The 15,260-nt window shown below is 48.9% G+C and overlaps 1 protein-coding gene across 1 annotated transcript in view; it reads left to right on the forward strand.

Moving 5' to 3' along the window:
* cplane1 (ciliogenesis and planar polarity effector 1) overlaps window positions 1-15,260 on the forward strand; it is a 158,175-nt gene that overhangs the window by 67,615 nt on the left and 75,300 nt on the right. The window contains 7 exon segments of the mRNA XM_052019796.1: window positions 2,692-2,820; window positions 4,842-5,569; window positions 6,496-6,707; window positions 8,062-8,142; window positions 8,350-8,499; window positions 10,608-10,781; window positions 11,320-11,548. Coding sequence (XP_051875756.1) covers window positions 2,692-2,820; window positions 4,842-5,569; window positions 6,496-6,707; window positions 8,062-8,142; window positions 8,350-8,499; window positions 10,608-10,781; window positions 11,320-11,548 — 1,703 coding nt within the window.

The raw sequence follows: 15,260 nt of genomic DNA on the forward strand, positions 1-15,260 counted from the left end.
AAATCGGGGAATTGAATTTAGGAACCAAGAGGTATTGTTGCAGCTATATAGGATCCTGGTCAGACTCCACGGAGTACTGTGCTCAGTTCTGGTCACCTCAGTACAGGAAGGATGTGGAAGCCATAGAAAGGGTGCAGAGGAGATTTACAAGGATGCTGCCTGGAATGCGGAGCATGCCTTATGAAAGCAGGTTGAGGGAACTCGGCCTTTTCTCCTTGGAGCGACAGGGGATGAGGGGGGACCTGATAGAGGTATATAAGATGATGAGAGGCATTGATTGGGTAGATAGTCAGAGGCTTTTCCCCAGGGTTGAAATGGTGGCCACAAGAGGACATAGGTTTAAGGTGCTGGGTAATAGGTGCAGAGGAGATGTCAGGGGTAAGTTTTTTACTCAGATTAGTGGTGAGTGCGTGGAATGAGCTGCCGGCAACGGTGGTGGAGGCGGATACGATAGGGTCTTTTAAGAGACTTTTGGATAGATACATGGAGCTGAGAAAAGTAGAGGGCTATGGGTGAGTTTAGTAATTTCTAGGGTAGGGACATGTTCGGCACAGCTTTGTGGGCCGAAGGGCTTGAATTATGCTGTAGGTTTTCTATGTTTCCATGTTTCTATGTTTCCCCAGGGTAGGGGAGTCCAAAACTAGGGGGCATAGGTTTAGGGAGAGAGGGGAAAGATTTAAAAGGGATCTGAAGGGGCTTTTTATATATGGAACTTATGGAACAAGCTGCCAGGGGAAGTGGGTGAGGCAGGTACAACAGTATCATTTAAGAAGTACTTGGATAGGTACATAGAGGGGCGGGGCCTGGAGGGATATGGGCCGAACGCAGGAAATTGGGACTAGCTGGTTGGGCATGGTGGTCGGCGTGGACTGGTTGGGCCAAAGGGCCTGTATCCGGGCTGTGCTGGTCTATGACTGTAATGAAACACTGATTTAAATGGGAAGGTATTTGCCAGACTGGAAATTCAACCAACTGAGCTGCCCCTAAATCGTATCAGAATAAACAGGAGAACGGCCAACCCATTCTGTTCATGCGGACTGAGGAGGAGGTCTCCGCCCTAATCTCACCTTCCAGCCCTAGGTCACAGCTGTTCACATACACTTCCAGTGTGTTTAAATATGAGGAGGCTTTCTGCCTCCCACATTTTTAGGCAGTGAGTTCCAGGCCCCACTGTCTAGGGGCAAAACATTTCTTCTCATCTCCTTTCTAATCCTTTTCCCGTTACTTTAAAACTATGCTTAGTTTCTGATCCTCCACCAGGGGAAGTAGATCCCAGGCCCCACATCCTCCTAAAACGAAAACCATCCCAGTGTCTCTGAGCTTTTTCCTCATAGCTACAGTTTTACACTCTCAGCCACATCTTTGTAAATGTCTGCAATCACATTAAAACTGTAACACTTTGACCAGAACGACATTCAGTACTCCTGTAGCCTAACCAGCATGGTGTCCAGATCCAGGTGCCCAGATCCAGGCTCCCCGCTCTTGTATTCTGTGCTTCGGCTAATAAGGCATCCTGTGTGCTTTCCTAAGCACCTTATTAACCCCTGCCTAAAGGTGCTGTCACAGATAGTGAAGATGGTTATCAGGAATTACAGAGGGATCTTGATCTGTGGGTAAGTGGGCTGAGGAATGGCAAATGGAGTTTAATTGGATAAGTGTGAGGTGTTACACTTTGGGAAGACAAATGAGGGTGGGCCTGTTACAGTGACCGGTAGGGCCCTGGGGAGTGTTGGAGAACGGAGGGACCTAGAAATACAGGTACATGGTTCCCTGAAAGTGGCAATTGCAGGTAGACTAGGGTGGTGAAGAAGGCTTTTGGTGCGCTGGCCTCATCAGTCAGGGCATTGAGTATAGAAGTTGGGATGTTATGTTGCAGTTGTACAACACATTGGTGAGGATACATTTGGAATACTGTGTTCAGTTTCGGGCATGCTACTGTAGAGAAGATGCCATTAAGCTGGAAAGAGTGTGGAGGAGATTTACAAGAATGTTGCCAGGACTTGAGGGACTGAGTTATGGACGGAGGTTAGCAGGGCTGGGATTTTATTCCTTAGAGCACGGGAGACTGAGGCGTGATGTTATAGGGAAGATGGGCCCTATGAAAGTTGGCAGAGAGTCCATGCAGCATTCCCTCCATAGCATCCTGGACTACGTGTTCAATTCTCCGGAGTACAGCTCTAAATTCAGAGGCAAGACCATTGATGGTCTAATAACATATTCACTGCACAGAGTAATACTACGGCAAACAAACCAAAAGACCGGCCCCCGTACCCCTTCTCTTTCCTCACTCCCGCCCTCTCGATCTGCCCATCACCCACACATTCCTCCCTCCGGTTCCCCTCCTCACCTTCCCTTTATTCTATGGCTCACTGTCCTTCCAGCTTCAAACATCTTTCCACTCGCCTCCTCCCTCACCTGCTATCACCTCCCTCACCTGGATCACCTATCACCTGCCAGTTCTTGCTCCGCCTCCCTCTCTCCCTCCCCCACCTTTTTTACACTGCCATCTCCCTTCTTTCATTTTAGCCCAGATGAAGGGTTTCGACCCAAGACGTCAACCTGTCCACTTCCCTCCACAGATGCTGCCTGACCCGCTGAGTTCCTCCAGCGCTTTGTGTGTTGCTCCAGATTTCCAGCATCTGCGGTCTCTGATGTCTCTGTCCTCAGTAACACAGGCTGTTCTTTTTGCAGGGGTCAGAGCTGAAGTGCCGATTACCGCCCATGACTTCCCTGAGAAGAAGTGTCCTCCAGGGATGGGGAACACAGGAGCCTGGGACATGGACACCCCCTCCATTCTTAAAGAAATCAGAAGGCGACGAGGTACAGCTTAGCTGAACTTGACACCATGTCCAGTCTCGTGATGGATCTTCTACATTGTTAATGTTGCTTTATATGTTACTGCATCCTCCTCACTGTGACACGAAAGAGAGGGAGAGAGTCTAATGAGGTCACATAGCATTGTAACCTAGGAGCACAACATGGGCACTTCAGTTTAAACTTTGCTCTTTACCTCAGGAGTTGCAGGCTTGTCCACTCATCTCTCCCACCTGATGCTGGAGAGCCCTGAAGATGTTCTACATTAAGAAGGGAGCAGCTACAGTAGCTGTTGATGTGATAGTCAGCCTGGGGAAGGTGTGTGAGCTGTTCCCTAACCCACATTGTGTACCTGTGGGTCTTACGGCAATCCAGCCACATTTTCAGGGCCACATCTTATCTCCAGCTAGGTTTAACCAGAATTCAAACTTTCAGTTGCCCGTGACAGGATTTTAGCTGATGTCCTCAGCATTGTTAATCCAAGCTGATATTACCAAAACACTGGCTGTATGGCTGTCTGGCTCCATCGCCTGCAACTTGTGCCCAGCATGTCCAAGTCCTTTGCAGGGGCCTGCTCACCCTCACCACCACCTTCCCAAGGGCGATTCGGGATGGGAATTAAATGTGGGCCCACCAGTGAATGAATTAAGGCAGGTTCCCCAGCCTGCACCGAGAAGTGGAAGCAGATTTGGGGGTGAAGACAATGTGGGGAGATTTGGCAGGAGTGGGGGGTGAGGTTAGCTGTGGGGGGTGTGTGGAGTGGGGGAAGGTCCCAGGAGCAAACACATGCCAATAAAACATAGACCCCACTGATGAGATCTGTATGAGATCTTGCACAGCCTGTTACCAGAAATTGTTACCCTTTAACAGATACTCTGCTGACCATCTAACCTTGGACACTCCTCCCTACAGTCGTCTCAGTCAGTGGCCCCTAAACGGTCAGGACACATCCACAAGGTCTCGGTCTTCACACACACACACAATGAGCCCAGCCACCAGTGGGTCACATTATTAGCCCACTGAAATCATCTGAAGATCATAGAGCCCCACAGCAAGGAAACAGGCCCTTCGGCCCAACTGGTCCATGTCAATCAAGATGCCCAACTAATCTAGTCCCATTTGCCAGTGTTTGCCCCATAATCTTCTAAACCTTTCCTATCCATGTTCCTGTCCAACTGTCGTTGCTATTGTACCTGTCTCAACTACTTCCTCTGGCAGCTGATTCCACAGAAATACTACCCCTTGTGTTTAAAAAAAAGTTGCCCCTCAAGTTCCTCTTAAATCCATTGCCTCTCACCTTAAACCTCTACCCTCTAGTTTTTAATTCCCTAACTCTGTGGAAAAAGACTGCATTCACCCTATCAATGTCCCTCATGATTTTATACACCTCTATAAGATCACCTACCCTTTAAGGAATATAGTCTGAGCCTGTCCAACCTCTCCCTATAACTCAGTCCCTCAAGTCCTGGCAACATCCTTGTAAATCTTTTTTGCACTATTTCCAGCTTAATAACGTCTTTCCTATCAGCAGCAGAGAGGTGAATCTGGACATTGAGCTGCTTTCTTGGGACTTCCCTCTGTACAAATAAACAGCAGTGTTTTCCTGAAAAGGGACAGTGCTCCCACTTCATGTGATCTGTCAGCTGAGGGTGAATGGCTCTTTGTGCCTTCACACTTGTCTCTGCTTCTAAACCTATTAAACAATGGCTGACTTCACGAGCTGTGAATGTTGCAACCAAATGAGGTGAAGGTTTTTGTGTGGTCTGGAGATGAATGAGCCGATGATCTGTCAGGATTGAGTAGGCTGAAGAAAAGGTGTTGGGCAGGGAACCAGTGCTTCCCGCTCATCCTCCGGTGTGGTGGGAACTTCTGTGTCCCTGGGAATGGGAAGGTAGGATCTTCCTGTAGCATCTTGACCAGAGCACCTCACTGTTGTTGATGGTGAGACGGGTAATGAGTCCTGTGTCTGCCCTTCCCCTCCCCACCCTGACACTGCTCCCGTTACTCCTCTTTCATTGCATTTGCAGGCCGAGGAAGGTGACGAATCTGAAGAGGATGCTCCATGTCCTACCAACTGCCCTAGGGCTCACAGCTCAATGGATCAGGGCCGCCTGGAATTCGCCTCCATGTTTGACACCCTCCGCGCCAAGCAGGGTGAACAGACAAGCCACCTGGAGGCCAAATTCAGACAGATCCAGAACAGCCTGTTGCTGGCCTGGAGCATGGGGATGTCGGTGAAGGAGATTGAGGGCAGGGACCTGCTGATGCAGTATACAGTCCGGGCCATGCTGCAGTTTGCCCGCCTGCTTCCCCTTGCCCCAGCCTCTCTGCCGAGCTCGGTGGTCAACGTGAAGGGTAAGCTGGTGAGCAAAGTTCTGAGGAGAAGTCCTGGCATCTACCGGACCTTGCAGCTCCTGCGTTACTGCCTGACTGTGCTGTACTGGGACTCAGTGTACAAACATTCCCTCACACATGTGGTGAGCCTCTCATCTGGCATTGTGAAGTTAATTCTCTCAAGGAAGCTGGGAGCAGCATCCTTTTCACAGTCACTCCTCAGCAGTCTCCTGGTGCTCAAACTGTCCTCTCTCCATCTGAATGCAGTGTATTCTCTGCAGTCCGGGGTCTACCCAGATCTCCCCAGGAACGTTGTGTCTAGTTCTTTCCAAGCAGCAGATCCTGGGCACAAGCTTTGCAATCTCACACTAATAGAGCTGCCAACTCAAACCGTGCAAACTGTCCAGGAGCCATCACACAGGTAAGCACAGAGCCTAGTAATCAGTTAGGGTATTGTCACACAGGAACTCATTGGTATACACCATTCGGGAATGATTTGGTGAGAGACAATAAACCGGGGTTGTGAGAAGGTTTTCATTTCTCCTGTGCATTGTGGACATCTTGGTCAGGTCAGGTTTAAACCTAATTGTCCTTGAAAAGATGGTGGTTTGATGCAGCCTTCTGGGGAAGGTACCCACACAGTGCTCTGGGTACAGAGCTAAATCTGATGATGATGAAGGAATGGCGATTATGTTTCCAGGTCAGGATGCTGTTTAACATAGAGGGGAATCTGCTAGAGGTGATGTTCCAGTGTGCCCGCTCTCCTTGTCCTCCTGAAGCTTGGCAGGTGCTGTCAAAGAAATTGTTGCATAGCTGCAATATTATTTGTCAATGGTACAGACTGCAGTGGCTGAAGTTTGGTGAGGGTCAGGGAGACCGGATTGGGGGAACGGTTTGGTGAGGGTCAGGGAGACCGGATTGGGGGAACGGTTTGGTGAGGGACAGGGAGACCGGATTGGGGGAACGGTTTGGTGAGGGACAGGGAGACCGGATTGGGGGAACGGTTTGGTGAGGGACAGGGAGACCGGATTGGGGGAACGGTTTGGTGAGGGTCAGGGAGACCGGATTGGGGGAACGGTTTGGTGAGGGACAGGGAGACCGGATTGGGGGAACGGTTTGGTGAGGGTCAGGGAGACCGGATTGGGGGAACGGTTTGGTGAGGGTCAGGGAGACCGGATTGGGGGAACGGTTTGGTGAGGGACAGGGAGACCGGATTGGGGGAACGGTTTGGTGAGGGACAGGGAGACCGGATTGGGGGAACGGTTTGGTGAGGGACATTTTCTGGACAAGGTTGGGAAGGGGATTCTTGTGTTTCCTGTAACTTTGTGTTGTGTCTGGCTGGTGCAGGCTTGCTTTTACCTGGCGACTGTTGTACCAACATGTGTTGCAACACCATTCCCATCTCCGGAAACTCCAGAAACAGTCGAACAGAGGCAGCACCAGGAAGAAACTTCAACGAGAGGCGACTCTTCTAACATCGGTCCTTTCCCAGGCTCAGGCAGCTCTGCAGACGATGGGAGAGAGACTGGGACCACGGCTGCAGCTCAAACCTCTCATGGGTAAGGATTAATGAGCATCAGCATCAGGAAAACAAAAACTAAAGCAAATAAGTGCTGGAAGCACTCAGCAGCTCAGGCAGCACTGGTGGAGAGGGGAAGGGAGGGAACGTTTTGGCCAAACACCTGTCATCAGCCTGATCTCCTGACTGGCCTGTCACCACTGGCACCATGTGCCCATCAAGGGGTTGGGTAGAGCAGGGCGACCACAGGACCATCCCCTGGGAAATGTGGACCAGATCCTGGTCAGGATAGATCATGTGGGCTAGCTCAGGCGAGTGGACGTGTTGTGGGCAAAGATCTTGTATTCTGTGCGGAGGAGGGAGACCAGCCAGCCGTTTCTGAAGAGGTGGAGATTGTCCCTATTAGGCAGCGGGGTGGTTCCTGTCCTGTGTCACTATAGCGGTAACTGTCTGGTTGTCAGCTTTTCCCCCAGGACCTGCTCAACATCACCCTGTGCACATCCCAGAAAGCCCTGAGGAACTCTTCAGCAGCCCTGGGGATGCACCATGAGAGTTAGCAGGGTGTAGACTCGTAGAGTCCCAGAGATGTACAGCACAGAAACGGGCCCTTCGGCCCACCACGTCCATGCCGACCCTTTTCCCCAGCTACACTAATCCGATTTGTCCGCATTAGGACCGTATCCTTCCATGCCTTGTCTATTTAAGTGTCTGTCTAAATGTCTCTTAAACACATTAGTGATTGTATCTGGTTCAACCACCTCCTTTAGCAGGATATTCCGGATATCAACCAGTCTCTGTGTAAAAAAAACTTATCCTTGAGTTCTTTAAATCTCCTATCTCTTACCTTAAACCTATGCCCTACCACGAGGAAAAGATTCTGACTTTCTACTTGTCTGTGTCTCTCATCATTTTATATACTTCCATCAGGTCACCCCTCAGCCTCCTTTGTTCCAGGGAGAACAAGCCCAGCCTCTCGAATCTCTCCCCATAGCTAAATTCCAATCCAGGTAACATTCTAGTGAATCTCCTCTGCACTCCCTCCTGAGCAATAACGTCCTTCCTATGGTGATAGCTGTCAGCTCCACCAGTGTTAGTGGTGGCCCAGGTCCCACACAACCAGAATCTGGGTAGGAGCACATAGACCCTGAACACATTGCATTGTGGTGTGTTATTGTTGGTGTACTCCAGTGTCCCAGTAATGGGTTTGTTTGGTGTTCTACAAATCAGAAACATTCACAGGACTTTGACAGTAAAAATAAAAACAACAAAAGATCATCGACGTGAAAGATTGACTCTGTTTCATGATGGTGCAGCCTGTACACAGTCCACCTTTCTGCCCAGTCTTACAACAGGCAACCAAGAGTGGCTTTTCACAACAGTTCCTCTCTTTGTAGGTGAAGAGCACTTTCTTCTGGGCTCGTACCTGGAATCTGTGCAGACCTGGAAGACAGCCCTGCAGGAGGAGGTGGGCAGAGGTAAGGACCGCCTGGTTCTTTAGTCACTAACACCACTCTCGGGGTTGGAGACACATCTTCTTGTATTTCTGGGAAAATCCTCACTGGAATCCTCTACCTCTCTCTCCCGACTCCCTCCCCCAATCTTCCAGTTTTCTGTCTTGCTTCCTGTCTCATTCTGTGTCCCAACAATGACTTCAGCATTGGACTGTGCTTTTCTGGTTGCAGGAGGGTGCAGGCTGATCTACCTTCAGACTAGATACAGCCTGGCCATTCTCTACACTCACCTGTACCTGTACAACCTGAGTGCTGCCCAGGACCTCTGTGAACACCTTGTGAGGCACATGCTGAGTCCAGAGCAGACAGACATCTCTCCAGGTGAGATACCAAAATTCTTTGTTGGAACGGTTGAGTCAGGATGGTCTGGGGTGGTTGGGGATGTGCTGGGGCATTACAGAGTGAACATCGGTGTGTAAATTGTAGAACAGTTAGTGTGTACACTGGGACATTTAGTGTGTACACTTTGTTAAGTGACATTTTGGGACATTTAGTGTGTACACTTTGGGACATCTCGAACCGCAGGAGATGGATGAGATTTTTAACGAATGTTTCTCCTCGGTGTTTACTGAGGAGAAAATCATGGTTGCTCAAGAGATAAGGGAAACAAGCGGAGATGTTTTGGAGAACATTCATATTACCAGGGAGGAGGTATTTGCAGTGCACGAAGGTGGATAAATCCCCAGGGCCTGACTGAGTGCATCCTCGGACTTTGTGGGAGGCTAGGGGAGAAACTGTGGAGGCCCTTGGGGAGATTTTTGCTTCATCATTTGTCACTGGTGAAGTTCCCGAAGACTGGAAGATGGCTAATGTTGTTCTGTTGTTTGAAGAAGGTAACAAAGACAAGCCGGGGAACTACAGGCCACTGACAGTACAGCCTGACATTAGTGGTGGGAAAGTTACTGGAGGGAATTCTGAGGGACAGGATCTACCAGCATTTGGATAGACAGAGTCTGATGAGGAGGAGTCAGCATGGCTTTGTGTGTGGAAAGTCGTGCTTGACAAACCTTTTAGAGTTTTTTGAAGAGGTAACCAAAAAGGGTAGATGAGGGTTGGGCAGTGGATGTTGTCTATTTGGACTTTAGCAAGGCCTTCGACACGGTCCCACATGGTAGGCTGGTCTTGAAGGTTAGGTCCCATAGAATCTGGGGAGAGCTAGTTAGGTGGATACAAAATTGGCTCGGAGGTAGGAAGCAGAGGGTGGTGGTTGAAAGTTGTTTCTCAGAATGGAGGCCAGTGCCTAGTGGTGTGCTGCAGGGGTCGGTGTTGGAACCCTTATAAATAATTTAGATGCAGTTGCACAAAGCTTGATCAGTAAGTTTGTGGATGACATGAAATTAGGAGGTGTTGTTGATAGTGAAGAAGGTTTTCGTAGATTACAGGGGGGTGTTGATCAGTTTGGCAAGTGGGTGGAGGAGTGGCAGATGGATTTCAATACAAGTAAGGGTGAGGTGATGCATTTTGGAAAGTCAGCCCAGCGTAGGACTTGTACTGTGAATGGTAGGGCACTAGGGAGTGTAATGGAACAGAGGGGCCGAGGAGTACACGTGCATAGGTTTGTTGAAGGTGCATAAGTTTGTTGCCAGGACTCGAGGGCCTGAGGTAGACGGGTGAAACAGGCATTTAGTACACTGGCCTTCGTCAGTCAGGGCACTGAGTACAGGAGTTGGGACATTATATTGCAGTTGTACAAGTCACTGGTGAGGCTGCATTTGGAGTACTACAGTTTTGGTCGCCCTGTTATAGGAAAGACGTGGTTAAACTGGAAAGGGTGCAGAAAAGATTTATGAGAATGTTGTCAGGACTCGAGGGCCTGAGTTATAGGGAGAGGTTGGCCAGGCTGGGTTTTTATTCCTTGGAACGTAGGAGAATGAGGGGGGATCTTATAGAAATGTTTAAAATTATGAGAGGCGTAGATAAGGTCTTTTCCCCCAGGGAGGGGAGGCCAAAACTAGAATGCATAGGTTTAGAGTGAGAGAGGAGAGATTTAAAAGGGACTCAGGGCAACTTTTTCACGCAGAGGGGGGTGAGTATATGGAACGAGCTGCCAGAGGAAGTGGGTGAGGCAGGTACAACAGTATCATTTAAGAAGCACTTGGATAGGTACATGGAGGGGCGGGGCTTGGAGGGATATGGGCCGAATGCAGGAAATTGGGACTAGCTGGGTGGGCACAGTGGTCGGCATGGACTGGTTGGGCTGAAGGGCCTGTATCTGTGCTGTTTTGCTCTATGACTCTATGAATCAATCTAGTATGTTCACTTCAGGACATTAAGTGTGTACACTTTGGGGCAGCGTGTACACTGGGACAACTAGGGTGTACATTTTGGGACATTTATTATGTTTACTTCAGGACAGTTTGTAATGCACTTGGTATGCCTGGGACGTGGGTGTGTATGAGGACTGAGTTCTGAGTATTCTTCCTTTTCAGGGCCCAGTGTGCTGGGACTGGATGTGTCCCTCGGGCGGGATGTTGGGGATGTTGCTGCTGTGGCGGTAGTCCAGTCGCTGGCCCGATTCATGGCCCTGTACTTCACTAACCAGCCACTCTATGTGCTGCCTCCTCACCACATTGATGTGCTGCCACCCCTACACTGCAGACCGGGTAAGGGACTGCTCCACATGAATGGTCTGCAGAGGGTGGTGGGGTCTGGCAGGAGAGAGATGGTTCTGGGTATTTGAGAGGTTGGGGTGGGGTGGGGTGGGGGGAAGTGTGGGAGGGATGGGTGGGGTGGTGGGGAGTGTGGGGCACGATGGGGTGGGGTGGTGGGGAGACGTATGGGGATGGGTGGTGGGGAAGTGTAGGGTGGGATGGGGTGGGGTGGTGGGGAGAAGTGTGGTGCAGGATGTGGGGGGGAGGTGTAGGGTAGGATGGGGTGGGGAGGTGGGAAGTGTGGGGTGGGATGGTGTGACTGATTGACCTCATTGTGCTTAGTGCTCTGACTGACCCCATTGTTGTGCTCAGTGCTCTGACTGACCCCGTTGTTGTGCTGAGTGCCCTGACTGACCCCGATGTTGTGCTGAGTGCCCTGACTGACCCCGATGTTGTGCTCAGTGCTCTGACTGACCCCGATGTTGTGCTCAGTGCTCTGACTGACCCCGTTGTTGTGCTCAGTGCCCTGACTGACCCTGTTGTACTGCAGGTTGCCTGCCCCGACTGGTGCCAGTGCAGCGATCCCATGTAGCAGCTGCAGTGCGGGAGCAGCAGCTGTCAGCCGGCTGGAGCGTGGAGCGAGCGGTGGAACTGCTACTGCTCGGCAGGCTGATTCCTGAAGCAGTGTGGATGGCCCTGACACTTGGCGACTGGAAGACTGCTGTGGTGCTGGGCCTGGCTTTCAATCTGTACAGCAGGGGTATTCCTCAGGCTGCCTGGTACGTCCACACTCAGATTGTCCTGGGTTATTATCTCACACTCTTGTGGAAGTATGGTTATCCGACATGCAGTTTGCAGCACCAGCCTCCTTTAGGAGAGAATCCCTGGCTAATCGTCCTTCTCTCACCACCTTATGGGGTCCCACAAACCGAAGGATCCACCAATGTTCACTCTCCTGATCAAAGCTCTTCTCCCTGGAACTGTAGGAGGCGCAAAACCTGCCCTTTAACCTCTGTCCTTCCTTCCATCCACAGGCTTGGCACTCTGTCCAGGTGAGCTAGCAATTCTTGTAATCTAGTTTCACAAGATCACAAGACAAGGGAGCAGAAGTAGGCCATTTGGACCATCGAGTCTGCTCCATGAGCTTAGGAAAAGAAAAAAAGAAAAAGAAAAAAGAAATGAGAAATGAAAAAAAAAACTATTCCTTTCTAGCCCCAATTTCCGGCCTTATCCCCATATCCCTTGATACCTTGACTAATTAGATACCTATCTACCTCCTCCTTAAACCCCTCCAATGATCGGGCCTCCACAGATGTATGTGGCAAAGAATTCCATAATTTCACTACCCTCTGGCTAAAGAAATTTCTCCTCATCTCTGTTTTAAACCAGTACCCTCTAATTCTAAGATTGTGCCCTCTGGTCCTGTACTCACCCACCAAGGGAAACAGCTTGGCCACATCTACTCTGTCCAGTCCTTTCAACATTTTAAATGTTTCTATGAGGTCCCCACTCATTCTTCTGTACTCCAATGAATACAGTCCAAGAGCCGACAAACGCTCATCATATGTAAGCCCTTTCATTCCGGGAATCATCCTCATAAATCTCCTCTGAACCCTCTCCAACGTCAGCACATCCTTCCTAAGATATGGGGCCCAAAACTGTACACAGTATTCCAAATGAGGCCTCACCAGTGCCCCGTAGATCCTCATCAACACTTCCTTACTTTTATACACTATACCTCTCGAAATGAATACCAACATAGCATTCGCTTTCCTTACTGCCAATCCAACCTGGTGGTTAACCTTTAGGGTATCCTGCACAAGTACCCCCAAGTCCCTTTGTACTTCTGTACTTTGAATTTTCTCCCCTTATAGATAATAATCTGCCCGTTTATTTCTTTTTCCAAAGTGTACAACGGCACATTTCTCATCATTGAATCTCATCTGCCATTTCCTTGCCCATTCTCCTAAACTATCTAGGTCTTTCTGCAACCTTCCTGTCTCCTCAATACTCCCTATTCCTCCACCTATCTTGGTGTCGTCTGCAAACTTAGCCACAAAACCATTTACTCCATCATCCAAATCGTTAACGTACAGACTAAAAAGAAGTAGCCCCAACACCGACCCCTGCAGAACACCACTAGTAACCGGTAACCAACCAGAACAAGATCTTTTTATTCCCACCCTTTGCTCTCTGCCAACCAGCCAATGCTCCACCCATTCTGTTATCCTACCTGTAATTCCATGACCTCTCATCTTATTAATCAGTCTCTTGTGTGGCACCTTGTCGAAGGCCTTTTGAAAGTCTAAATACACAACATCTACAGCTTCTCCCTTATCCACCCTACCTGAGATTTCCTCAAAAAAACTCCAATAGGTTGGTCAGGCAGGATCTTCCCTTCACAAAACCATGCTGGCTTGGACCTACCTTGCCTTGCACCTCTAGGTATGCCATAACCTCATCCTTGAGGATCGATTCTAATAACTTTCCCACCACTGATGTCAGACTAATAGGTCTGTAATTTCCTTTATGCTGCCTCCCACCTTTCTTATACAGCGGAACTACATTTGTGACCCTCCAGTAGACCATGCCAGAGTCTATTGATTCCTGGAAAATTATCACCAGTGCTTCCGCTATCTCTAAAGCCATCTCCTTCAGAACCCGGGGATGCACCTCATCCGGTCTGGGAGACTTATCTGTCTTTAGTCCATTTAGCTTTCCTAGCACCTTCTCTCTAGTAATCTTAACTGAACTCAGCTCCATCCCCTGAGACCCCTGACTATCCAGTATATTGCTGATGTCCTCCACAGTGAAGACCGATGCAAAATACTCATTTAGTTCCTCTGCCATCTCTTTATCATCCATTATAATCTCTCCTGCACCGTTATTGATTGGTCCTATATCAACCCGTGTCTCTCTTTTACTCTTCATATATTTAAAAAATACTCTTAGTATCCTTTTGAATGTTATCTGCCAACTTCCTTTCATAATTCATCTTTTCTTTCCTAATGACCTTCTTAGTTTCTTTCTCCAGGTTTTTAAAAGTTTCCCAGTCTTCTGTTTTCCCACTAATTTTTGCTTCCTTGTATGCCCTCCCTTTTGTTCTTATTTTAGCCTTCACCTCTCTCGTTATCCACATTTGTGCCTTTTTTCCATTCAAAACCTTTTTTCTTGGAATATATCTATCCTGCACTTTCCTTATTTCTTGCAGAAATTCTATCCATTTCTGCTCTGCCGTCCCTCCAGCTAGCTTACTCTTCCAATCAATTTGGGCCAACTCCTCTCTCATGCCACTGTAATTTCCTTTGTTCCACTGAAATATCGATACACCAGTTATCAACTTCTCCTTCTCAAATTTGAAACTGAACTCAATCATATTGTGATCACTAGTTCCTAATGGTTCCTTTACCTTTAGTTCCCTAATCACCTCCAGTTTGTTACACAGTACCCAATCCAAAACAGCCAATCTCATGGTGGGCTCGTCAACAAGTTGCTCCAAAAAGCAGTCCCATAGACATTCCACAAACTCACTCTCCTGAGATCTACTGCCTTGCTGGATTTCCCAGTCCACCTTCATGTTAAAATCCCCCATAATTATCTTAACGTTGTCACTCTGACACGCTTTTTCTATTTCTAACTGCAACTTATAGTCTACTTCCTGACTGCTGTTAGGGGGCCTATATATAACTGCTATTATTGTCCTTTTACCCTTGCTATTTCTCAGCTCCACCCATAAGGATTCCACTTCTTCTGACCCAATGTCCTTCCTTTCTATTGATTTTATATCATTACTAACCATCAGGGCCACACCACCCCCTCTGCCTACCTGCCTATCCTTCCTATACACTGTGTACCCCTAGACATTCAGTTCCCAATCACATCCGTCATAAAGCCATGACTCGGTGATTGCCACAATGTCGTATTTATTAACCTGTAGTTGTGCCACTAGGTCATCCACTTTATTCCTAATGCTACGTGCAGTTTAGATGTGGCTTGCCCTACATTGCAGAAACCAAACACAGACTGGGTTAACACTTTGCAGAGTACCTCCTGTTCAGTCATGGAGTTATACAGCACGGAAACAGGCCCTTCGGCCCACTGGGCCCGTGCTGACTTACACCACCCATCACACTCATCCATCAATCCCATTTTTTTTATTTTCCCCACATCAAATCCTCCCTGGATTCCACCACTCACCCACACACCAGGGGCAGTTTACAGTAGCCAATTAACCACATGTCTTTGGGATGTGGGAGGAAATCTACAGGGACACAAGGAGAACTTGCAAACTCCATGCAGACAGAACCCAAGGACAGGATTGAACTCAGGTCACAGGAGCAGTGAGGCAGCTCCTGCACCATGGGCCACCCTGTTAACCCCTGGAAGAAGTTTGCATGTTTCTATGAGGTCAACTCTCCTGAGAGTACAGTTGGTCTGCTTTATGTCCCCTCATACTACAGACCCACCATGCCAGGATCTGATCTGGTGAAC

Source organism: Pristis pectinata, chromosome 7 (genome assembly GCF_009764475.1).
Source record: "Pristis pectinata isolate sPriPec2 chromosome 7, sPriPec2.1.pri, whole genome shotgun sequence".
Taxonomy (NCBI): Eukaryota; Metazoa; Chordata; class Chondrichthyes; order Rhinopristiformes; family Pristidae; genus Pristis; species Pristis pectinata.